Source organism: Anomaloglossus baeobatrachus, chromosome 2 (genome assembly GCF_048569485.1).
Source record: "Anomaloglossus baeobatrachus isolate aAnoBae1 chromosome 2, aAnoBae1.hap1, whole genome shotgun sequence".
Taxonomy (NCBI): domain Eukaryota; kingdom Metazoa; phylum Chordata; class Amphibia; order Anura; family Aromobatidae; genus Anomaloglossus; species Anomaloglossus baeobatrachus.
Genome location: NC_134354.1, coordinates 759,416,618 through 759,444,196, shown reverse-complemented (window position 1 = coordinate 759,444,196; position 27,579 = coordinate 759,416,618). Strand labels below are relative to the sequence as shown.

The 27,579-nt window shown below is 42.9% G+C and overlaps 1 protein-coding gene across 1 annotated transcript in view; it reads right to left on the bottom strand.

The window, feature by feature from the left end:
• The window catches only part of GPR83 (G protein-coupled receptor 83), a 90,634-nt gene extending 69,642 nt beyond the window's left edge, over nt 1-20,992 (bottom strand). Inside the window, exon 1 of the mRNA XM_075334683.1 lies at nt 20,184-20,992. Coding sequence (XP_075190798.1) covers nt 20,184-20,570 — 387 coding nt within the window. The 5' untranslated portion in view covers nt 20,571-20,992. The remainder of the gene's footprint in view (nt 1-20,183) is intronic.
• Nucleotides 20,993-27,579: the final 6,587 nt, after the last annotated feature.

Sequence of the window (27,579 nt, the reverse complement as noted above, 5' to 3'; positions counted from 1 at the left end):
TGCCGCACGGCACGGAGGTACTCACTCAGCCCAATGATGATGACACAGTTCACGGTAAAACAAGCGGCTGGATGGACGGGTCCCTCGGACGGCTGCGGTGTTGTTGTTCCCTGCAGGTTAGCGGTGACTGTCTCTCCCTGCACCTATGTTCTATGTTGATTCCGATGGGTTCCCACCGGTAACCCGCTCCCCTACCTGGATGTGGGCCGGAGGAGCCCCTTTTGCCCGCAGGCGCTGGCCCTGGGAAACGGTTTCCCTTGGCGGTGGCGGTGTCTCCCCTTCACGGTTGGACGGTTGCCTTCTGTCGGGACTTGACTGTTTGGAAACCCGGAGGTCCCCTTCACTAACGGATTCGGCAACTTCACGGCGACTCCTAGCCTTGCCGGGGTCCGAAAAGCCCCTGCCACTGGTGCTGGCTTCTCTTTGTGTACCGGTCCGGTACCGCCGGGCCACCGCCCGTCCACGGTCCTTACGGCAAACTCCGATAGGCCACTCCTGCAGCCGGTCACCACCGTCTGCCAACCTTGCTGCTCCGTCCGGGCCACACACCCGGAGTCACTTCAGTCTGCTCTCTTGCCACTTCACTACTTCTCACTTTTCCTCCTTCCACTTTCACTGTCCAAGCTAAACTGCTCCTTTTCCCTCCTCCAGGACTGTGAACTCCTTAGTGGGTGGAGACCAACCGCCTGGCTCCACCCCATGGTGTGGACATCAGCCCCTGGGGAAGGCAACAAGGGTTTTGTGTCTGACCTTGATGTGCCTGCCGGGAGTGTGGGGTGTGTAGGTGTTGTTACCTGTGGCCCCTGGCTTGTCCAGGGCGACACCGCTGCTGCACGCAATGTTGATCGTAAACAGATCAAACAACTGACAGAATCTATGGATGGTCGGCTGCTGAGTGTCATCATAAAGAAAGGTGGCTATATTGGTCACTAAATTTTTTGGGGGTTTTGTTTTTGCATGTCAGAAATGTTTATTTCTAAATTTTGTGCAGTTATATTGGTTACCTGGTGAAAATAAACAAGTGACATGGGGATATATTTGGTTTTTATTAAGTTGCCTAATAATTCTGCACAGTAATAGTTACCTGCACAAACAGATCTCCTCCTAAGATAGCCAAATCTAAAAAAAAAACACTCCAACTTCCAAAAATATTAAGCTTTGATATTTATGAGTCTTTGGGGTTGATTGAGAACATAGTTGTTGATTAATAATAAAAAAAATCCTCCAAAATACAACTTGCCTAATAATTCTGCACACGGTGTAGTTTCTACAAGAACGTAGTCTTAAGGGGGCTTTACATGCAACAAAATCACTAACGAGATGTCGTTGGGGTCACGGAATTCGTGACGCACATCCGGCCTCGTTAGCGACATCGTTGCGTGTGACACGTATGAGCGACTGTTAACGATGCAAAATACTCACCAAATCGTTGCTCGTTGACACGTCGTCCATTTCCCAAATGTTGTTCATTGTTCTGGACGCAGGTTGTTCGTCGTTCCTGAGGCAGCACACATCGCTACGTGTGACACCCCGGGAACGACGAACAACACCGTACCTGCGTCCTCCGGCAACGAGGTGGGCGTGACTTCCATGCGGCTGCTCTCCGCCCCTCCGCTTCTATTGGACGCCTGCCACGTGACGTCGCTGTGACGCCGCACGAACTGCCCCCTTAGAAAAGAAGCTGATTGCCGGCCACAGCGACGTCGCTAGGCAGGTAAGTCCGTGTGACGGGTCCTAGCGATATTGTGCTTCACGGGCAGCGATTTGCAGCTTCACTGGTGTTTCTGCCGTCGTTCTTTTCCTCCATATTGTGAAGAATGAGCATGTTACTTTTTTTTAGCCATTTCAAGGTTTACGAACCCTGAAGCAGTTAAAAGAAGAGACATGCGATGGAACATGCACACAGAAATGTCATGAGGTATATACCGGGTAGAATCTGCCTCAAAAATATCTCGTGTGCACATGACTTTGGGCTTTGTTCACATCATGCTTTAGTATCTGTTCAGTGACTCCAGCAGGGTTTACGTTCAAATCCCCGTAAAATGGGAGTCAAATGTTTTGATGGAGCCAATGAACGTATACCAAAACAACACTCAGTGTTTCCATTAGTTTTGTACAACCTGAAGTTTAATAAATTAGGCTAAAAGTGCAATTTTCAAGGAACTATATTCCTACAAGGCTTGTGCTTAAAGGGAATCTGTCAGCAGATTTTTGCTATGTAATCAGACAGCAGCATGATGTAGGGACAGAGACCCTGATTCCAGTGATGTATCACTTAGTTTATTGGGTGCAGCAGTTGTGATATAATCACAGTTTTCTCTGCAGAGCTCAGAATGCTGAGCTGTGTATAACCCCGCTCATACAACTGTTTGGCCACTTTCTGTGTGCACTTGTGTATTGACAGAAAGTGGGTAATAAGTGATGGAGGCGGGGTTGGACTAGGAGCACAAGACAACTAGTCCTGTAGTGATAATCTCCTGCTGATAAAACACTGATTAGATTGAAACAGCAACACACAGCCCCAGTATGTGACACATCGCTGGAATGAAGGTTGTTTTCTACATTATGGTGCTCTCAGATTACATACCACAAACCTGATGACTGATTCCCTTTAAAGCCATAGAGCAGTAGTTACATACAGAAAGTGCAGATGTAGTTGTACATGTAGTCTAATCTACTGATATCCTTTAGAAAGAAGCATCATGAAGTCTCAAGACACAATAGAGTGCTGCACAATAGTGCTACACAATGAAGTGCTACATAATGAAGTTCTACACAATACAGGGCTGCACAATAGAGCGCTGCACAATAGAGCGCTGCACAAAAGTGCTACACAATCGAGTGCTACACAATAGAGTGCTGCACAATAGTGTAATACACAATAGAGTGCTGCACAAAAGTATGCTACACAATAGAGGGCTTCACAATAGTGTGCTACACAATAGAGTGCTGCACAATAGTGTGCTAAACAATAGAGTGGTGCACAATTTTGTGCTACACAATAGAGTGCTGCACAATAGAGTGCTATACAATAGAGTGCTATACAATAGAGTGCTGCACAATTTTGTGCTACACAATAGAGTGCTGTAAAATAGAGTGCTATACAATAGAGTGCTACACAATAGAGCGTTGCACAACAGTGCTCCACAATAGTGTTACACAATAGAGTGCTGTACAAAAGTATGCTACACAATAGAGTGCTGCACAATAGTGTGCTACACAATCGAGTGCTACACAATAGAGTGCTGCACAATAGTGTAATACACAATAGAGTGCTAGACAAAAGTATGCTACACAATAGAGTGCTTCACAGTAGTGTGCTACACAATAGAGTGCTGCACAATAGTGTGCTAAACAATAGAGTGCTGCACAATTTTGTGCTACACAATAGAGTGCTGTACAATAGAGTGCTATACAATAGAGTGCTACACAATAGGATGCAGCACAATAGTGCTACACAATAGAGTGCTGCACAATAGTGTTACACAATGAAGTGCTACACAATAGAGCACTGCACAATAGTGTGCTACCCAATAGAATGCAGCAGAATAGTGCTACACAATAGAGTGCTGTACAATAGAGTGCTACACAATAGAATGCAGCACAATAGTGCTACACAATAGAGCGCTGCACAACAGTGCTGCACAATAGTGTTACACAATGGAGTGCTACACAATAGAGCACTGCACAATATAGTGCTGCACAATAGTGCTACACAATGGGGTGCTGCACAATAGAGCGCTCCACAATGGAGTGCTACACAATGGAGCACTGCACAGTAGAGCACTTCACAATGGAGTGCTTCATAATGGAGTGCTACACAATAGAGTGTTGCACAACAGTGCTCCACAATAGTGTTACACAATAGAGTGCTGTACAATAGAGTGCTATACAATAGAGTGCTACACAATAGAGTGCTACACAATAGAATGCAGCACAATAGTGCTACACAATAGAGTGCTGTACAATAGAGTGCTACACAATAGAATGCGGTACAATAGTGTTACACAATAGAGTGCTGTACAATAGAGTGCTACACAATAGAATGCAGCACAATAGTGCTACACAATAGAGTGCTGTACAATAGAGTGCTACACAATAGAATGTGGCACAATAGTGCTACACAATAGAGTGCTACAGAATAGAGCACTGCACAAAAGAGTGCTGCACAATAGTGCTACGCAATGGAGTGCTGCACAATAGAGCGCTGTTACCTGAATAACAGTGTATTTTGCTCTGACAAGCGTAGAAAGCATACTTCCCCCAAACAGTGCACCATGTGGCAACAGATGGTACTGCGATGCTTTTACACATTTTTGCTTTGATGCATTAGGATACATTTGGCAAACAAATGTGATACTTTTGTGATTTACTATCTCCACAAGCCAAAGAGAGCAATCTCAGAACGCTTGTTTATCATCAGAGCGCCAGCCTTTGTTTTCTTTTCTTTTATTTTTCTTTTTATTTCGCCCCCCCCCGACGCTGGTTTCGTGTTTACAGCCTGTGCATGATTAAATTTTCAATGTAAAATGATAAAGATCTCCCGGCGACATGTTCTGTGTGATGTGAGGCTGCTGCGGGATATTATCATGTAATGTGGCTCCAGGCTATGGATTGGGAATTGCATTTTTTTTGCAAAGTGTTTATTTTTACTAAATGGAAAGAATGTTAATTCCAGAAGTGGAAGGGATGATTATCGGTAACAGCAGCTTTATCAATAAGCCCGATACATACCTGGGGAAATCAGGGTCAGGTACAGCACCCGCTATCTCCTAGGCTTGCTACTGGGAATATCTGATAAGGTTGAATATTCTCTTGTGATAGAAACCACAGAAATGTCAGGATTAGAGGAAATCTCCAGGCGACAGTGATGGGAATGTGCTACATCAATACTATCTGACTTCTGCTTCACCTAAACCAATCCAATACCATTGACAAGCACAGACTGCACACCCAAAATCCAGACTGACCCAAGGGAACGACCAGGAGGGGGAGCGAGCGTAACATATTCCCTGATTACTGCAGTTACACAACTTTTGGATAATTTAAAGGAATTTTCTACTATTGAAAATAGCAGACCAGCAGCCAGAACATCTGTTCTAGTGAATGGTAGGGATTGACTGCTGCGCTCTGCATAGACAGCAACTAAATGACTGAGCAGCTAATTAATCATCCTACCTCTCTGTGTCGCTCACAGTTCCTATGCAGAGCGTAGCAGTGGAAATGACTGAGATGCAGAGATTGAGATGTCACTGCCTATGCAGAGTGCAGCTGTTGATATAAAACCTTATACTCATCTTGACTGCTGCTCTCTGCACAGACAGTGACTAAATGACTGAGCAGCTAATTAATCATACATCTTCTTTGTGCTGCGCACAGTTCCTATGCAGAGCGCAGCAGGGGAGATGATTGAGATGTAGAGATTGAGATGTCACTGCCTATGCAGAGTGCAGCTGTTGATATAAAACCTTATACTCATCTTGACTGCTGCTCTCTGCACAAACAGTGACTAAATCGATGAGCAGCTAATTAATCAAGCATCTTCTTTGCCGCGCACAGTTCCTATGCAGAGAGCAGCAGTGGAGATGACTGAGATGCAGAGTTTGAGATGTCACTGCCTATGCAGAGTGCAGCTGTTGATATAAAACCTTATACTCATCTTGACTGCTGCTCTCTGCACAGACAGTGACTAAATCAATGAGCAACTAATTAATCATGCATTCTCTTTTGCCGCTCACAGTTCCTATGCAGAGCACAGCAGTGGAGATGACTGAGATGCAGAGATTGAGATGCCACTGTCTATGCAGAGCGCAGCAATGGAGATGATTGAGATGCAGAGATTGAGATGTCACTCACTGGTTATACAGAGCACAGCTGTCGATATAAAACCTCATTCTCATCTCGACTGCTGTACTCTGCATAGACAGCAACTAAATGACTGAGCAGATAATTAATCATGCTACCTCTTTGTGCCGCTCACAGTTTCTATGCAGAGCATAGCAGTGGAGATGACTGAGATGCAGAGATTGAGATGTCACTGCCTATGCAGAGCGCAGCAGGGGAGATGATTGAGATGTAGAGATTAAGATGTCACTGCCTATGCAGAGTGCAGCTGTTGATATAAAACCTTCTACTCATCTTGACTGCTGCTCTCTGCACAAACAGTGACTAAATCGATGAGCAGCTAATTAATCAAGCATCTTCTTTGCCGCGCACAGTTCCTATGCAGAGAGCAGCAGTGGAGATGACTGAGATGCAGAGATTAAGATGTCACTGCCTATGCAGAGCGCAGCAATGGAAATGATTGAGATGCAGAGATTGAGATGTCACTGCCTATGCAGAGCGCAGCAATGGAGATGATTGAGATGCAGAGATTGAAATGTTACTGTCTATGCAAAGTGCAGCTGTCGGTAAAAAAACTCATACTCATCTCGACTGCTGTGCTCTGCTTAGACAGCGACTAAATGACTGAGCAGCTAATTAATCATGCATCCTCTTTGTGCCAGTCACAGTCCCTATGTAAAGTGCAGCAGTGGAGATGACTGAGATGCAGAGATTAAGATGTCACTGCCTATGCAGAGCGCAGTAATGGAGATGATTGAGATGCAACTGTCTATGCAGAGCGCAGCAATGGAGATGATTGAGATGCAGAGATTGAGATGCCACTGCCTATGCAGAGTGCAGATGTCGATGAAAAACCTCATACCCATCTCGATTGCTGCACTCTACATAGACAGCGACTAAATCAATGAGCAGCTAATTAATCATGCATTCTCTTTTGCCGCTCACAGTTCCTATGCAGAGCACAGCAGTGGAGATGACTGAGATGCAGAGATTGAGATGTCACTGGTTATACAGAGCACAGCTATCGATAAAAAACCTCATACTCATCTCGACTGCTGTACTCTGCATAGACAGCAACTAAATGACTGAGCAGATAATTAATCATGTGCCCTCTTTGTGCCGCTCACAGTTTCTATGCAGAGCACAGCAGTGGAGATGACTGAGATTCAGAGATTGAGATGTCACTGCCTATGCAGAGTGCATTGGCGGTATTCCCCTTACCGCAAACCTCGGGTGGCGTCACGAACTCTTATCCCTGATGGGAGTACCCGTGGAAGATGGAGTGGGGCAGCCAGATGACGTTCCCTCCACAAGTAGAGGAGGCCCCGGGACTCTGGATGACGGAGGTGTAGGGGAGCGCAGTGCAGGTGGGAAGCAGGGGAGGACAGCGTACTCACTCAGCCAGTGTTGCTAGTGATGTGACCACAAAGCAGACTCTGACACAAAGGTAAACCAAGTCTCTGGGTGCCGCTGCCTCTCTGGGGGAGCTCGTCCGGGAATCCGCTCCCTTTGATGCTGTCAGTGGTCTTGACCTAACTCCTTGCACTAATGTTAGGTGTTTTCCATTGACCCCTCGGCTTGAAGCTGTCGGGGTCCCGCTCCCCACTATTTGGTAGGGAAGCTGTGCTCTCGATGGCTGACACTTGGGATTTCAGTGAACTGCATGGGTTGGAAACCCTATCCCCCTCGTTGTGTTGGTGCCTTCGATCTCTGAGCTCTTGGGGACAGTTCATAGAGAGACTATCCTCCACAGGTTAATTATCAGGTTGCGTGAAGCTACTCCCTGCTCTAGGGTCCAGTACCCCACCGTGCTTGGTACCAGTTCGGTTATTAGGAACTCCGGTGCCAACCGTTCTCCAAAACTAAGTCTGGCTCCTTTCTCCAATACCCTGCAACCAGGTCTCCGACTCCTCTGGTCCCAGACCACTGTCTGCAACCTAGCCAACATCTCCCCGGGGAGCTCCAACTCCCCTAGCTCCTCACTCTCTGAGGGCTACCACTGTTCTGTGTCCCTCCCACCAGTCTGTCTGACCCCTATGCGGGTGGCCCTATTCCAGCTAGACCGGCCACTGGTGTGCCTAATAGGGTGTGGTGTAAGGTGACTAGAATTTGAATGCTGATGGAAGCAACACCAAAAGTCAGTATCCCAGTACCCTGAGGGGTTGAGTCCTGCACCAAAGGGTAGAGAGTGCAGTACCCTGTGACACCCTGAATTGTTCAGGGGCGTCACACCTGCATAATACACAGAGTGGTGCTGGACCTGTGCACCATCCATGGGGCTGTATTTCATCCCCATATGAAAGTACATGAGGAATGGAGAAGTTCTGCCCATGAAAGACCCACCATTGAGCATGTACCCAAAATGAACCATGGTCCAACATGGTGAGATGACGGTGTCACTGAGCTCATTATTTCAAAGGGGAATAAACTGCAATACCAATAACTACCCAGGAACAAGAGAGGCGCTGTTTCTAGGAAAAGAAAGGAAACTTTGTATTCTAAATTTATAGAGAACAGTTCCCTATTTTCCATCTTTCGATCTGGAGGACTATACATTACACGGACAGAAAAAAGTATTAAAATGTAAAGTATTTCACTGTGTAATACTGAGTTTCTCCTGTGAGGGCGCCGCAGGAAAATTCCTTCACTGATTAAATTGATTTCTGGGAGTTCCGGGAACTGACAATCTAAAACTAAGTCCTCTATCATCAAGGAAACCTTGTAATAAAACAGGATTTCCAAAATGGACAACTCATTTATATATTAACTTAAAATTCACCTGTCGCTTGTTATACCCAGTGTCTTCTGGGGTAAAAGCCGCTGTTCTCCTGACTCCGGCGCCGTTCTTATTTTGTTCCTGCGCCTTTCTGTTCTTGAGTTATGATCTTTTCAATTTTTAAAATTCTAGTCTTTTTTTTGCCAACTGGGCATGGACATCTTGACAACACCCACAGGGAACCGTCGGTGACCACACCCAATTGACTAACAAGAATAAACTTATATACAGGGAAAAGAGGGCCATATCTCAGGAATGGAAAGGCGCAGGAAGAAAAGAAAAACAGCGCCGGATTCAGGAGGATAGTGGCATTTAGACCAGATAAAGAAATTACATATTAGTGTGAAATGACTGATCCTCTGTAAAGGGAACCTGTCACCAGATTTTGGCCTTCTAAACTAAATCTAGCATCTTAGGTAGTGCCTGTGCTGCATTCTATGAAGGTGCACGTTACCCCCTGACCCCCCTGTAGACTCCAAAAATACCTTTATAAAATCTCCCACCTGGTATGTAAATTGTCTTTCCGGTCAATGGGCGTCCTAATCTGCGCCTCCTGTCCCTCCTTTCTCCCTCCTCCTGATCTGATTGACGTGGATGACACCATCCGCGAGCTCTGCTCTGTTGTGGGCAGAGTCGAAAACATAGGAGCGCTTGTGCGAACCGGCGAGCTTTCTGCTCAGGTGCGGGATTTTGCCCAGAAATGTGGGTGACATCACCCACTTTATCCACATTGCTAGGCAAAATCTTGCGCCTGCGCAGAGAATTCACTGGTTCGCGCAGGCACACCTAAGTTTTTGGAGATTTTGCACCGCCTACATGGATGGCATCCGAAGCGTCATCCACATCATTCAGCACAGGATGAGGGCGAAATGAGGGACAGGAGGCACATATTAGGACACCCATTGGACCGAACATACAGGGCGTGAGATTTTATAAAGGTATTTTTGGGGTCTACAGGGAAGTTCAGGGGGTAACGTGCACCTTTATAGAATGTAGCACAGGCGCTGCTTAAGGTGCTAGTTTTAGTTCACAAGGCCAAAATCTGGTGACAGGTTCCCTTTAAAGGGAACCTATCACATTATTTTCCTACAGATATGGGGTTAATCTGCAAGTTAAATGCATTTTGAACCTGCCTGACGCCGGCACTTATAACTTCACAACCGAGAGGAAACAAACTTTCATCCTCAAGGTAGCGTTTAAGCTTCAGTCATAGGGGAGGCGCCGGATTAAGTTCAGTCACTGCTCTGTGAATCGAGAGTGGTGGCTGTAACCGCACCCCCTGCACTGACTGAAAGCTCCTTCTAATGCAGAGTGACTGTCAGTCAGTGCAGGGGGTGCAGTTACAGCTTCCAATCTCAATGCACAGAGCAGTGACTGGACCCACGCCGGCGCCGCCTCAATGACTGAAGCTCGAATGCTGCTGGGAGGATGAAAGTTTGTTTCCTCCCGGTAGTGAGGCTATAAGTGCTGGTGTCAGTCAGGTTCAAACGCTTTTAACCCCATATCTGCAGGTCAATAACTTGATTGGTTTCCTTTAAAGAGGTTTGGTCATTTCGCACTAATATGTAATTTATTTACCTGGTGTAAATGCCACTCTTCTCCCGAATCCGGCGCTGTTTTTCTTTTGTTCCTGCGCCTCTCAAGTCCGGAGATATGGCCCTCTATTCCCTGTATATAAGTTTATTCTTGTTAGCCAATTGGGCGTGGTTACCAATTGTTCCCTGTGGGTGTCTTCAAGATATCCATGCCCAGTTGGCAAAAAAAAGACTAGAATTATGAACATTGAAAAGACCATAACTCAAGAACGGAAAGGCGCAGGAACAAAAGAAAAACAGCGCCGGAGTCAGGAGAACAGAGACATTTACACCAGACGGGATATTTATAAGAAGTGACAAGTGTCAGGTCCTCTTGAAAGGAGAATTTGAAGTGAATAGATGAAGGAGTTGTCCACTTTGAGTTGTCCCGCTCCGGCGCCTCCCCTATTACTGAAGCCCAAACTGTGCCGGGAGGAACAAAGTTAATTTCCTCCCGGCAGCGGGCTGGTTCCAAACTCTATTATCCTGCAGATTAACCCCATACCATATCTGCAGGTTAATAGCATTGTTTCACATAACAGGTTCCCTTTAAAAGCAGTCGACTCGTCATGTATTTATTCATTTTTTTGCAATTTACCTTTTATAGTTGCTTTTTTTTTTACAAATTTAGCAAATACCAAGAGCTCTGCCCTCTCCCTGCTGAATAAAATCTGAACCCTGCTGTTTTACGGAGACTCCTGACCTTCCTTCCCCGTCACGTCACTGCGAGGGTTACATCTTTATTCACAGCCAGAGGCGACAACTGTGAGATCGCAGAGAGGATTTCTTGCCGTGGTGACATTAACCCTCCACGGAAACCTAGAATTAATTTATGTTGTTGTGTTACATCCCCCCAGTGACACTCCTGATGTTTCCGTGTATATATATATATGTACGTATGTATATATATGTGACCCCCCCCCCCCCCCGGATTATTAGTGCATTCTATTTGTAACACTCATCTGTTCAGACCTAAACAATAATAGGAAACCTGTCTGATCTGATTAGACGAAGGCCACTGCTGACTGCACGGACCGAAACGCGTTGTAGATCCCATTTACACCGGCGAGCTTAGTATTCACGAAAGCAGCGGCTCTAACATCTGCGACTGAGGGCAAGAATAAAGCTCCTGCGCGCAGAATAGAAAAGACTGAAAAAGAGAATATTCATCCGGAATGTACAGAGGATGAGAACCAGACAATGCCTGCCCCTCATACACAATACCTATAGAAAAATCACTGTATACCACAGTAAAGAAAGACCAGAAGCATAGCACACAATATAATATAGCTCAATCTGCCAGTTACACTGTTCTGCCAATATGAAATACGCTCCTACCTGGAAACCATCAGCAAGCTGGAGTTGACGTCATTTTATTTTTGGTTAAATGCATGTATTTGGGGCTAAAACAAAGTTTTACAATTGGGTTTCATTAAATATTTTGCTCCAGTTTGATATTAAGGGCTCCTTGTTACCCTTCATATTAAACTTTGATGAGGTCTGTGGTCCTAAATCAGCTGAAAGGAACTCAAAAAAATTAGAAAGACAAATTACTGTCAGAACGAGCTCACTGACAGATGCTCAGTCAACTCATTCTGCAGCCAGCAACAGATAATATAGAAGGAACTCAGAAAAAAAGATGAGAGTGACAAACTGCTTCAGGAAAAAAAAGACAGATAAAAGAGTGAGAAACTGCTGTCAGGACGAGCTCACTGACAGATTCTCAGTCAACTCATTCTGCAGCCAGCAATACATATTGTAACACCGAGGCTATACAAGGAAATCAGGAAAAAAAAGACAGGTAAAAGAGTGAGAAACTGCTGTCAGGACGAGCTCACTGATAGATTCTCAGTCAACTCATTCTGCAGCCAGCAATAGATATTGTAACACCGAGGCTATACAAGGAAATCAGGAAAAAAAAGACAGATAAAAGAGTGAGAAACTGCTGTCAGGACGAGCTCACTGATAGATTCTCAGTCAACTGATTCTGCAGCCAGCAATAGATATTGTAACACCGAGAGTATAGAAAGCAAAGTGGGCAACATCTTATATATAAAGCTGAGTGCATGTCTTTATGTATGTGTGTATGTCCACTAAAGGAATCCGAACCGTCGCATTTACAATCATGAAATTTTGCACAGACGCCCTATGTGACTCAGGGAATGTCATAGACTATGTTTTGAGGGGAAATTTTCACCTCATGCTTTACAGTTATTCACCAAAAAACCTGCTTACATTAAAGCGAATGGAGCTGGGAGGCACAATGCAGCCAGAACTTCAGAAGAATGCGCAGCCACGCCCTTATATGGAATGTTGGTGTGTTACAATGAAGCCAGGGAAAGAGACAGGCAGACAGACAGACAAAGAGGCAGACAGAGACAGGCAGACAGAGAGTCAGGGAAAGAGACACACAGAGATGGACAAAGAGACAGACAAGAATGGAAAGAGACAGACAGAAAGAGACAGAAAGGGAAAGAGACAGAGAAAGGACAGACAGAGACAGACAGGGAAAGAGACAGACAGAGAAAGAGACAGACAGACAAAGACAGACACACAGAGACAGACAAGGAAAGAGACAGACAGGGAAAGAGACAGAAAGACAGACAGACACAGGGACAGACAGATGGGGAAACAGAGACAGACAGGGAAAGAAGTAGACAGACAGACAGGGAAAGAGAGACAGACAGGGAAAGAGACAGACAGGGAAACAGAGACAGACAGGGAAAGAGACAGACAGGGAAAGAGACAGACAGGGAAAGAGAGAGAGACAGACAGGGAAACAGAGACAGACAGGGAAACAGAGACAGACAGGGAAAGAGACAGACAGGGAAAGAGAGAGAGACAGACAGGGAAAGAGAGAAACAGACAGAGAAAGAGACAGACAGGGAAAGAGACAGGGAAAGAGACAGACAGGGAAAGAGACAGACAGGGAAAGAGAGACAGACAGGGAAAGAGAAAGATGTAATAAAACGAATGACAGCGCCTCCTGAGTGCAAATTCTTTTCTTTCTTTATTCCATCAGATGGAATAAAGAAAGAAAAGAATTTGCACTCACGAGGACGCTGTCATTTGTTTTATTACATGGTATGTGGAATCAAGTGATCCCTTGATACTGGACGGGCGTCCCAACGCCGCCGGATTGTATGCTACACAGGCAGCCATTGACTATAGGTGCTTCAGTCTGCTGTGTTTCTATGAGGGAAAGAGACAGACAGGGAAAGAGACAGACAGAGACAGGCAGACAGAGAGATAGAGACAGACACACACACACAGACAGAGATAAAAAGAGAGACAGACAGAGAGGGAAACAGACAGAGAGACAGTCACTATCCTGGGCAACGCCGGGTACCACAGCTAGTTATTAGTAAAACCCACTTGCAAAAATTATTTATTGACCCAATTACCTGTATTGAAAAAAAAGTCCCCCATCCCAAAGGTGGACGACCCCTTTAAAGTGTTTTTACATTATTGAAATGTGTGACATATCTGCCATTATTGTATGATGGGAGTCTCTTGCATAAGTTCGTTAGACTCATCAACTTTCCATTTATTCTATATCAGGGAACTTGGAGATGTATCCTATGTCTTATATGGAGGTAAAACTCCTTAAATCAGTACACCCCTGCTGAGTGACTCATTGACACGTAATAACGGGATGTTAACAGATTTCAAAAGTTCATTCAGATGTTTAGAAATGAAGGAAGTCCTAACTAATATAACTGCAGAAGAAATTCTGCAAATAACATTCTTGCTGATGGTTTCCACTTAGTGAATGGTTAAGGGCCCGTGTTCTCCCCACTCAGCTCTAGTCTGCTAAATACAGCCTTCATTTATACAGTCATTGAGTTTACACAGCTGAGAACATTTTACCTGCAGTCCTATGCAAAAAAAACCCCCAAACTGTTTAGGTTCGTAAAGATCCCGCGTGATTTCGAAGTTTTTGATTTCTTGGTGAAAGTGGTTTAAGTTAATAGTAAAGTTTTCTATTATCTTGCCCCACCGATAAGAGCAGACAATGATGAATCGCATGTCTGCAAGGAAAGGTCAGTCACCCAGAGTGATCAGAGACAGCGCGGCTTTCCTGCCTTATGGAAATTAGAGAAAGTTTAACTTAAAAGGGGTTTGCCATTTTTTAAAACGTATAGCTCACACCTTTAAAAAAAACCCAAACAATAACTGTGCTCTACTCAGCCTCACCGGGTCCAGCACTGAATATACAATGTCTGTTATTGTCATATTGTATGTATGTGTGTATGTATCTATGTGTATGTATGTATGTATATGTGTATGTATGTGTGTGTATGTACTGTATATGTATGTATGTATGTGTGTATGTATGAATGTATGTGTGTATGCATGTATGTGTGTATGTATGTATGTGTATATATATATATATGTGTATGTATGTGTGTATGTATGTGTGTATGTATGTGTATATGAATGTATGTATGTGTATATGTATGTATGTGTGTATGTATCTATGTGTATGTATGTATGTATATGTATATGTATGTGTGTGTATGTACTGTATATGTATGAATGTATGTGTGTATGTATGTATGTATGTGTGTATGTATGGGTGTATGTATGTGTATATGAATGTATGTGTGTATGTATGTGTGTGTGTATGTATGTGTATATGTATGTATGTGTGTATGTATGTGTATGCATGTATGTATATGTGCATGTATATTGGTATGTATGTGTGTGTATGTATGTATATACAGTCAGGGCCAGAAATATTTGGACAGTGACACAAGTTTTGTTATTTTAGCTGTTTACAAAAACATGTTCAGAAATACAATTATATATATATAATATGGGCTGAAAGTGCACACTCCCAGCTGCAATATGAGAGTTTTCACATCCAAATCGGAGAAAGGGTTTAGGAATCATAGCTCTGTAATGCAAAGCCTCCTCTTTTTCAAGGGACCAAAAGTAATTGGACAAGGGACTCTAAGGGCTGCAATTAACTCTGAAGGCGTCTCCCTTGTTAACCTGTAATCAATGAAGTAGTTAAAAGGTCTGGGGTTGATTACAGGTGTGTGGTTTTGCATTTGGAAGCTGTTGCTGTGACCAGACAACATGCGGTCTAAGGAACTCTCAATTGAGGTGAAGCAGAACATCCTGAGGCTGAAAAAAAAGAAAAAATCCATCAGAGAGATAGCAGACATGCTTGGAGTAGCAAAATCAACAGTCGGGTACATTCTGAGAAAAAAGGAATTGACTGGTGAGCTTGGGAACTCAGAAAGGCCTGGGCGTCCACGGATGACAACAGTGGTGGATGATCGCCACATACTTTCTTTGGTGAAGAAGAACCCGTTCACAACATCAACTGAAGTCCAGAACACTCTCAGTGAAGTAGGTGTATCTGTCTCTAAGTCAACAGTAAAGAGAAGACTCCATGAAAGTAAATACAAAGGGTTCACATCTAGATGCAAACCATTCATCAATTCCAAAAATAGACAGGCCAGAGTTAAATTTGCTGAAAAACACCTCATGAAGCCAGCTCAGTTCTGGAAAAGTATTCTATGGACAGATGAGACAAAGATCAACCTGTACCAGAATGATGGGAAGAAAAAAGTTTGGAGAAGAAAGGGAACGGCACATGATCCAAGGCACACCACATCCTCTGTAAAACATGGTGGAGGCAACGTGATGGCATGGGCATGCATGGCTTTCAATGGCACTGGGTCACTTGTGTTTATTGATGACATAACAGCAGACAAGAGTAGCCGGATGAATTCTGAAGTGTACCGGGATATACTTTCAGCCCAGATTCAGCCAAATGCCGCAAAGTTGATCGGACGGCGCTTCATAGTACAGATGGACAATGACCCCAAGCATACAGCCAAAGCTACCCAGGAGTTCATGAGTGCAAAAAAGTGGAACATTCTGCAATGGCCAAGTCAATCACCAGATCTTAACCCAATTGAGCATGCATTTCACTTGCTCAAATCCAGACTTAAGACGGAAAGACCCACAAACAAGCAAGACCTGAAGGCTGCGGCTGTAAAGGCCTGGCAAAGCATTAAGAAGGAGGAAACCCAGCGTTTGGTGATGTCCATGGGTTCCAGACTTAAGGCAGTGATTGCCTCCAAAGGATTCACAACAAAATATTGAAAATAAAAATATTTTGTTTGGGTTTGGTTTATTTGTCCAATTACTTGTGACCTCCTAAAATGTGGAGTGTTTGTAAAGAAATGTGACAATTCCTACAATTTCTATCAGATATTTTTGTTCAAACCTTCAAATTAAACGTTACAATCTGCACTTGAATTCTGTTGTAGAGGTTTCATTTCAAATCCAATGTGGTGGCATGCAGAGCCCAACTCGCGAAAATTGTGTCACTGTCCAAATATTTCTGGACCTAACTGTATGTATGCATGTGTATGTACTGTATATGTATGTATGTGTATATATGTATTATGTGTGTATGTATATGTATATGTGTATTTATGTATGTGTGTGTGTATGGATATGTGTATGTATGTGTGTGTATGTATATGTGTATGTATGTGTGTATATGTATGTATGTGTATGTATGTATGTCCGCTAAAGGAATCCGCACCGTCGCATTTACAATCACAAAATTTTGCACAGACACCTCATGTGACTCCGGGAACGTCATAGACTATGTTTTGAAGGGAAAATTGAACCCTGCGCTTTACGGTTATCAGCAAAAAACCTCCTTACATTAAAGTCAATGGAGCTCAGAGCTACAGGTCATTAATAGGAGCTGTGATCGGTTGCTATAGGCAACAAAGGACATTCTTAGTATAAGAAGCTTATGTGTGAGGTAATATGATGTCGGTGGATAGACAGAGAGAGAGAAAGAGACAAAGAGACAGACACAGACAGACAGAGAGCTAGAGAAACAGAGAGACAGAGAGATGGATAGAGAGACAGACAGACACAGGGAGACAGACAGAGAGACAAAGACAGACAGACACAAAGAGAGAGAAAGAGACAGAGATATACAGAGAGACACAGACAGACAAAAAGGGAGACAGACAGAGAGGGAGAGTGAGTAAGTGGGAAAGAGGGAGAGAGACACTTACTACAGCTGAGCTAATAATAATGATATTAGCAAATACCTCCAATTGGAAATGTACTATAGTTCTCTTGATTAGCCATGTCTCTTACCTAATGTGCAGGGCATTGCAGGACCTTAGGTATCTATGGTTGTGACCACTAGCAACTAACTAACTCACTATATGAGTGGTCATAACCATGGATACCTAAAGTCTTGCAATGCCCTGCACATGAAATAAAGACATAGTGAATGAGGAGAACTATACTACATTTCTAATTGGAGGTATTTGCTAATATTATTATTATTATTATTATTATTATTATTACACCTACTACATACTGAGATATGCGTGGTCATAACCTTGGATACCTAAGGTCCTGCAATGCCCTGCACATTAGGTAAGAGACATAGTGAATCAGGACAGGAGATCTATACTACATTTGTAAATGGAGGTATTTGCTAATATTATTATTATACCTACTACATATTAAGATATGTGTGATTATATCCTTGGATACCCAAGGTCTTGCAATGCCCTGCACAAAAGGTAAGATACATAGTTAATCAGGAGAACTATACTACATTTCTAATTGGAGGTATTTGCTAATATTACTATTCTTACACCTACTACATATTGAGATAGGATTTTGGAGATGGGAATACCCCTTTAAGTCTCTGTTCATACAGGGATTAGGAGTCCAGTGGGCGGTCCTATTCAGTGATTGACAACGTTCCCTATAAAAGTGTGAATACAGAGATTGTGTCAATCATGATTGAGACTCCAGTGGAAGCCCTGACTCCTGGTTGACAGCAATCTAATATATAAAGCTGAGTGTATGTATGTATGTGTGTGTGTGTGTATGTGTATATATGCATGTCCGCTAAAGGAATCCGTCGCATTTACAATCCCGAAATTTTGCACAGACGCCTCATGTGACTCGGGGAACGTCATAGACTATGTTTTGATGGGAAAATTTAACCCCGCGCTTTATAGTTACTCTCCAAAAAAACTGCCTCCATTAAAGTCAATAGAGCTGGAAGCCACAGGTTATTAATAGCAGCTCTGATTGGTTGCTATATTCATAGTATAAGAAGCTTATGTGTGAGGTAATATGATATTGATGGGGAGATGGACAGAGACAGACAGAGACAGACAGACAAAGAGACAGAGGCAGACAGAGACAGACAAGGAAAGAGACAGGCACAGACAGAGACAGAGAGAGACAGACAGGGTCAGACAGGGAAAGAGACAGGTAAAGACAGACAGGGAAAGAGATGGGGAAAGAGACAGATGGGGAAAGAGACAGACGGGGAAAAAGACAGAGAGAGACAGACAGTCAAAAAGACAGAGGTAGACAGACACAGACAGGGAAAGAGACAGGCAGACAGGGAAAGAGGCAGACAAGGAAAGAGACAGACAGGGAAAGAGACAGACAGACAGAAAAAGAGTCTGGGAAAGAGACAGACAGGGAAAGAGACAGAAAGACAGGGAAAGAGACAGGGAAAGAGACAGAGGGAAAAATACAGGGAAAGAGACAAAAACAGGAAAAAAGACAGTGACAAGGAAAAAGACAGGGAAAGAGAGAGGGACAAGGAAAGACACAGGGAAAGAGACAGAGACAGATGGGGAAAGAGACAGATGGGGAAAGAGACAGAGAGACAGACAGTCAAATAGACAGAGGTAGACAGACAGGGAAAGAGACAGGCAGACAGGGAAAGAGACAGGGAAAGCGACGAAAACAGGAAAAGAGTCAGAAACAAGGAAAAAGACAGGAAAAGAGACAGAGATAAGTAAAGACACAGGGAAAGAGAAAGAGACAGACGGGGGAAAGCGGTAGATGGACAGTTACTATCCCGGGCAACGCCCGGGTACTACAGCTAGTCTATTATATAAAGCTGAGTGTATGTATGTATATATGTATGTATGCATGTATGTCCGCTAAAGGAATCCGCACCGTCGCATATACAATCACGAAATTTTGCAGACACCTCATGTGACTCAGGGAACGTCATAGACTATGTTTTGAGGGAAAATTTTAACCCCTCGCTTTACAGTTATTTGCCAAATAACCTGCCTCCATTAAATTCAGTGGAGTTGGGACCCACAGTGCAGCCAGAGCTTCAGAAGAATATGCAGCCACGTCCTTAAATGGAATGTTGGCATGTCACAATGCAGCCAGGGAAAGAGACAGAGACAGACAGACACAGACAGACAGAAACAGACAAAGAGACAAGGAAAGAGACAGAGACAGACAGACATAGACAGAAACAAACAAAGAGACAGGGAAAGAGACAGACAGGGAAAGAGACAGAAAGACAAAAACAGACCGAGACACACAGGGAAAGCGACAGACAGGCAAAGAGAGAGACAAAGACAGACAGAAAGAGACAGACATAGGGAAAGAGACAGACACAGGAAAGAGACAGACAGACACAGGGAAAGATATAGAGAGACAGACAGGGAACAAGATAGAGAGACAGAGAGGGAGACAGACAGACTGGGACAGAAACAGAGAGACAGTTACTATCCTGGGCAACGCCGGGTGCTACAGCTAGTTTCTATATATAGTCGTACACAAAGTCCAGTGGGTGGGCAATCTCAGAGTAGGACCGCCCACTGGACTCCTAAGGTCAGACAGAACAGAGGTTTGAATGAATAAATGAATAGTTCTACTGAATTTGTTTACACACAATGATATATCGATCTACTCAGCTAATTTTGCTCTAAAAGATGTTCTCAGATTGGACTGAATTTTCCTCTTTTTTTTTTGCAAAACTGAAACTTTCATTGGTCGATGGCCCTTGAGGTCCCTTCCAACTCTGCTATTCTATGAGACCAACTTATACTAAGAAATGAGATGAGACAAGTGAGGAGGACCAAACCTGGCTGTCGATGGTGACCAATACTACTGACCAGGTGATGGTTATGGCACATGGGTGGACACGTCCTTACCAGTGTGAAAGGCGTGTTGAGTAGAGTAATTAGAATATCGGCCACGGCCAGGTTAACTATGAAAAGGCTGGTGGCCGAATGCATCCGTTTGTTCTTGATGACTACGTGGCAGACCAAGACATTCCCAAAAAGTGAAAAGACGATAATAAAAGAATAAGCCACAATGAGAAGAGCCTTCACCGTAGGGTTTTGGGATTCGGCTCCGTATCTCTTCTTTTCTATAAAGCTTTGCCAATCCACCAGACTGTAGTTATTCCAGGAGAACAAGGCGGTGATGTTGGAAATCTGGAAGGATTCCTTCAAGCTGGTGTTGAAGGGGAAACTTTCTGATCTTTTCAGTAGGGTGGACAAACCCAAGGTGAAAAGCCACACGAGATGAGATTCCATCTCTAAGAAAACGTGAGACGGACATGGACAATCTATTTACGCCACACAGAGGAGAAGTAGAGAAGGACTCGAAGCTCCACAATGGACCTCCATCCCTGAGTAGAGAAGTCAATAGGGAATTGTCACACACACAATAGCAACAGATGTCCTCAGTGTTCAGTAAGCGCCGTCACATCCAGCTTCTGTATCCTGGCAAGTCTTCCCAGACTGCACACTTATAGACATCCAGGCACGCAGAGCTCCCCGGCAGCTGCAGGAAAGCACCGCACTCATTGGGCTGCAGCTCATTTACCAACGTGACGTCCCTCACTACTCCCACTATATCTACTTATTGTCGTTCCTTCTGCTAGTTTGTGATATTAAATGCGAGAAGCGCTTAAGAAAATGAATGAGCAGAATACAATCCGCTATACTGAGGCTCACAAGGTGCCGCGGAGTCTGCAGGCGACAGCAACACGCGAGCGACTCCTTATATATCCATACAGCTGCCAATGTGCAAGCAGGGGAATCAGGATGGAGACAGATAGAGGGATGGATAGAGGGATAGATAGAGGGCTAGATAGATAGATAGAGGGATAGATAGAGGGATAGATAGAGGGCTAGATAGATAGATAGATAGATAGATAGATAGATAGAGGGATAGATAGATAGATAGATAGATAGATAGATAGATAGATAGATAGATAGATAGATAGATAGATAGAGGGATAGATAGAGGGATAGATAGATAGATAGATAGAGGGATAGATAGATAGATAGAGGGATAGATAGAGGGATAGATAGATAGATAGATAGATAGATAGAGGGATAGATAGAGGGCTAGATAGAGGGATGGATAGATAGATAGAGGGATAGATAGAGGGCTAGATAGAGGGATAGATAGAGGGCTAGATAGAGGGCTAGATAGAGGGATGGATAGAGGGATAGATAGAGGGCTAGATAGAGGGATGGATAGAGGGATAGATAGAGGGCTAGAGGGATAGATAGAGGGATGGATAGAGGGATGGATAGAGGGATAGATAGAGGGCTAGAGGGATAGATAGAGGGCTAGATAGAGGGATGGATAGAGGGATAGATAGAGGGCTAGATAGAGGGATGGATAGAGGGATAGATAGAGGGCTAGAGGGATAGATAGAGGGCTAGATAGAGGGATGGATAGAGGGATAGATAGATAATAGAGGGATAGATAGATAGAGGGATAGATAGATAGATAGATAGATAGAGGGATAGATAGAGGGATAGATAGAGGGATAGATAGATAATAGAGGGATAGATAGATAGAGGGATAGATAGATAGATAGATAGAGGGATAGATAGAGGGATAGATAGAGGGATAGATAGATAATAGAGGGATAGATAGATAGAGGGATAGATAAATAGATAGATAGATAGATAGATAGAGGGATAGATAGATAGATAGAGGGATAGATAGAGAGAGGGATAGATTGATAGATAGATTGATAGAGGGATAGATAGAGGGATAGATAGAGGGATAGATAGAGGGATAGATAGATGATAGATAGATGATAGATAGATAGATAGATAGATAGATAGATAGATAGATAGATAGATAGATAGAGGGATAGATAGATACAGCTCTGGCAAATATTAAGAGACCACTGCATAATTTTCAGTTTTTTCTGATTTTTCTCTTTATATTTTTGAGCAAAATGTAAATTCTTTTTTTATTCTATAAACTACTGACGACGTCTCTGAATTTCCAAGCAATAAATTTTGTATTTATTTTCTGAGAATGAGAAATGGTGAAAATAACAGAACAATGCACATAATGCACAGAGCTTTCACACCTCAAATAATGCAAAGAAAACAAGTTCATCATCATTTAGAAATAACAATACTAATAATGTTTTATCTCCGGAAGATTCAGAAATCAATATTTTGTGGAATATCAATGATTTTTAATCACAGTTTTCATGCGTCTTGGCTGCTTTCCACCAGTCTGTCACACTGATTTTGGGTGACCGTATGCCACTCCTGGCACAAAAATGTAAGCAGTTCTTCTTTGTTTGATGGCTTGTAACTATCCATCTTCCTCTTGATTACATTCCAGAGGTTTTCAATGAGGAAAAGGTCTGGAGATTGGGCTGGCCATGACAGGGTTTTGATGTGGTGGTCCTTCATCCACACATTGATTGACCTAGCTGTGTGGCATGGCGCATTGTCCTGCTGGAAAAAACGGTCCTCAGAGTTGGGGAACATTGCCTGAGCAGAAGGATGCAACTGTTTTTCCAGGATAACCTTGTATGCGGCTTGATTCATACGTCCTTTGCAAAGTTTAATCTGCCCAATTCCAGCCTTGCTGAAGCATCCCCAGATAATCAACGATCCTCCACCAAATTTCACAGTGAGTGCAATACACTGTGGCTTGTAGGCTTCTCCAGGTCTCTGTCTAACCATTAGATGACCAGGTGTTGGGCAAAGCTGAAAATTAGACTCATCAGAAAAGATTACCTTACTTCAGTCCTCTATGGTCCAATCCTTATGGTCTTTGGCAAAATTCAGGCTGGCTCTCCTTTGCTTCTCATTAATTAATGGCTTTTTTCTAGCTTTACATGAATTGAGCCCTGCCTCTAGGAGCCTGTTACGAACTGTTCTTGCCGTGCACTTCACCTCAGCTGCCATTTGCCATTCCTTTTGTAGGTCACTTGATGTCATCCTGCGGTTGCTGAGTGACATTCTAATAAGATGACGGTCATCCCGGTCAGTGGGGAGTCGCTTTCGCCCTCTGCCGGTCTGTACTCTGGTTGGAATTCAACTGACACTGGAATAGAATGGCTGTCAGAAATGTAGAGAAGATGATTTTTATAAAAATGTGCAGTGGTCTCTTAATTTTTGCCAGAGCTGTAGATGGATAGAGGAATAGATAGATAGATAGATAGATAGATAGAGTCATATGAAATTTTTTGGGCACCCCTATTAATGTTAACCTTTTTTCTTTATAACAATTTGGGTTTTTGCAACAGCTATTTCTGTTTCATATATCTAATAAATGATTTCTGGATTGAAATGAGGTTTATTGTACTAACAGAAAATGTGCAATCTGCATTTAAACTAAATTTGACAGGTGCATAAGTATGGGCACCTAAAAGTGACATTAACATTTTGTAGATCCTCCTTTTGCAGAAATAGCCTCTAGTCGCTTCCTGTAGCTTTTAATGAGTTCCTGGATGAAGGTATATTTGACCATTCCTGTTTACAAAACAATTCCAGTTCAGTTAAGTTTGATGGTCGCCGAGCATGGACAGCCCGCTTCAAATCATCCCACAGATTTTCAATGATATTCAGGTCTGGGGACTGGGATGGCCAGTCCAGAACATTGTAATTGTTCCTCTGCATGAATGCCTGAGTAGATTTGGAGCAGTGTTTTGGATCATTGTCTTGCTGAAATATCCATCCCCTGCGTAACTTCAACTTCATCACTGATTCTTGCACATTATTGTCAAGAATCTGCTGATACTGAGTTGAATCCATGCGACCCTCAACTTTAACAAGATTCCCGGTGCCGGCATTGGCCACAAAGCCCCAAAGCATGATGGAACCTCCACCAAATTTTACTGTGGGTAGCAAGTGCTTTTCTTGGAATGCAGTGTTTTTTGCCTCCATGCATAATGCCTTTTTATATGACCAAACAACTCAATCTTTGTTTCATCAGTCCACAGGACCTTCTTCCAAAATGTAACTGGCTTGTCCAAATGTGCTTTTGCATACCTCAGGCGACTCTGTTTCTGGCGTGCTTGCAGAAACGGCTTATTTCGCATCACTCTCCCATACAGCTGCTCCTTGTGCAACGTGCGCTGTATTGTTGACCGATGCACAGTGACACCATCTGCAGCAACATGATGCTGCAGGTCTTTGGAGGTGGTCTGTAGATTGTCCTTGACTGTTCTCACCATTCTTCTTCTCTGCCTTTCTGATATTTTTCTTGGCCTGCCACTTCTGGGCTTAACAAGAACTGTACCTGTGTTCTTCCATTTCCTTACTATGTTCCTCACAGTGGAAACTGACAGTTTAAATCTCTGAGACAACTTTTTGTACCTTCCCCTGAACAACTATGTTGAATGATCTTTGTTTTCAGATCATTTGAGAGTTGTTTTGAGGAGCCCATGATGCCACTCTTCATAGGAGATTCAAATAGGAGAACAACTTGCAAGTGGCCACCTTAAATACCTTTTCTCATGATTGGATACACCTGCCTATGAAGTGCAAAGCTCAATGAGGTCACAAAAGCAATTTAGTGCTTTAGTAAGTCAGTAAAAAGTAGTTAGGAGTGTTCAAATCAAGAAATTGATAAGGGTGCCCATACTTTTGCACCGGTCAAATTTTGTTTAAATGCGGATTGCACATTTTCTGTTAGTACAATAAACCTCATTTCAATCCAGAAATATTACTCAGTCCATCAGTTATTAGATATATGAAACTGAAATAGCTGTTGCAAAAACCCAAATTGTTATAAAGAAAAAAGGTTAACATTAATAGGGGTGCCCAAACTTTTACATATGACTGTAGATAGAGGGATAGATAGATAGATAGAAGGATAGATAGATAGATAGATATATAGATAGATAGATAGATAGAGGGATAGATAGATAGATAGATAGATAGATAGATAGATAGATAGATAGATAGATAGAGGGATAGATAGATAGATAGAGGGATAGATAGATAGATAGATAGATAGATAGATAGATAGATAGATAGATAGATAGATAGAGGGATAGATAGATAGATAGATAGATAGATAGATAGATAGATGATAGATAGATAGATAGATAGATAGATAGAGGGATAGATAGATAGATAGATAGATGATAGATAGATAGATAGATAGATAGATAGAAAGATAGATAGATAGAGGGATAGATAGATAGAGGGATAGATAGATAGATAGATAGATAGATAGAGGGATAGATAGATAGATAGATAGATGATAGATAGATAGATAGATAGAAAGATAGATAGATAGAGGGATAGATAGAGGGATAGACAGATAGATAGATAGAGGGATAGATAGAGGGATAGACAGATAGATAGATAGATAGATAGATAGATAGATAGATAGAGGGATAGATAGATAGATAGATGATAGATAGATGATAGATAGATAGATAGATAGATAGATAGATGATAGATAGAAAGAAGAAGGATGGATGGATAGATAGATAGATAGAAAGATAGATAGATAGATAAATAGATAGATATGAGTTAGATAGATGGATAGACAGAGAGATATATAGATAGATAAACAAATAGGGTGCACTCCTTAAATAGACCCCTCTTTTCCATCTAAGCCAGGTAGTCTCACACTTCTATGCTTCTGCACAGTATGTGTGTTCGCTCCCAGATTGCAGGTGATGGGCAGAGCTCTCAGCCGTATGTGATATCCGCTGTGTCAGAAACTGACAGAGACCCTGTAGCCACGAGTGCGGTCAGGAACGACGTCTGCTCCTAGTGACAAGACAATGTCATACAATGAGCAAGGATGACACTGAAACAGATCAGGACAGCGCTGTAGAGGATGGAGGAGATAACACCTCAGCTCTTATGTAATGTCATTGTCACTGGTCACACACACACTGTATTACATAAAAATGTAATTTGCATTAACAAACTATTAAAACACGTGTGGGGCTGAAGATAAAATTACCATCACAATAGTGGCATACAATTCATGACAAAGGATACATGTGAGATATATCCCCTAAACCCCCCTTTACATCGCTCCTATGAAATAACCAGACTACACACTAGGGTTGGATTAAATTGGCCACAGCAGCCTTTTATTATATAAACAACATAAAATAAATAGTATAAACCATAAACAAAAAATTTAGAGGGGTCCTCGAAGCCCCACACATAAGACGAGTATAATATGACTGCCCGTGCTCAAGTCGTATCTTACCTCTAGCCACTTCACACCAGCTCAGAGGCATCTGTTAACCTACCTGGCCAATAAACATAAACCATTACCCACTGGCTCTTCAATCCCTGAACCTGGCATTATTTAATCCCTTCACGACTGAGGACATAACCGTACATCCTAAATCATGAAGGTGTAATCACCTGCAGCTGCTGCGGTGAGCCGGCGGTGATTCTTGCATGTCTGCTGATTTGTACAGCAGACATGTGTGCCTCGCAGGTGCAGGTGGATCCGGGATCCACCCGTGCCTGTTAACCATTTAAATCGAGCTGTCAAAATGTGACAGCACAATGTAAAGCACCACAGCAGGCAACACACACTTACCCGCTGCCATCGGAGGCTCCGTGACGGATCACAGAGAGCTGATGGTTGCTATGGTAACACAGGGTCATGTGATGACTCCTGTCGCTATCATGACTCACTTCCTGTTACAGCCGGCAGAATGCTGGCTGCAACAGAAGACAAGCATTTCTGCTGTAGTCAGCTGTGCAGCTCTCATTGGGAGAAATGAATGAGTGATCAGACTGCTGATCCTTATAGCCCCATAGGGGGACTAGTAAAATTTTAAAAAAGTTAAAAAAAACTTAAAAGAATAAAAAAAACAAAAAAAACCCTAAAAGTTCAAATCACCCCCCATTTGCCCCATTGAAAATTAAAGGGTTAAAAAATTAAAACATATGCAGATATTTGCTATCGCCGCATTCAGAAATGCCCAATCTATCCAAATAATAAAACCAATTAATCTGATTGGTAAACAGCGTAGCAGCAAAAAAATTCCAAATGCCAAAACTACATTTTTTTTCGTCGCCGCAAATTTTGCCCAAAATGCAATAACAGGCGATTAAAACATAGCATCTGTGCAAAAATAGTACCATTAAAAACATCAGCTCAAGACGCAAAAAATAAGCCAACACTGAGCCCCATATCTTGAAAAATGGGAAAGCTATGGGTGGTGGAAAATGGCCCAAAAAGTGTGCCACTTTTTTTGGACAAGCTTCTGAATTTTTTTAACCCCTTAGATAAAGGTACACCTATACATGTTTGGTGATATGAACTCGTACCAACCTCAGG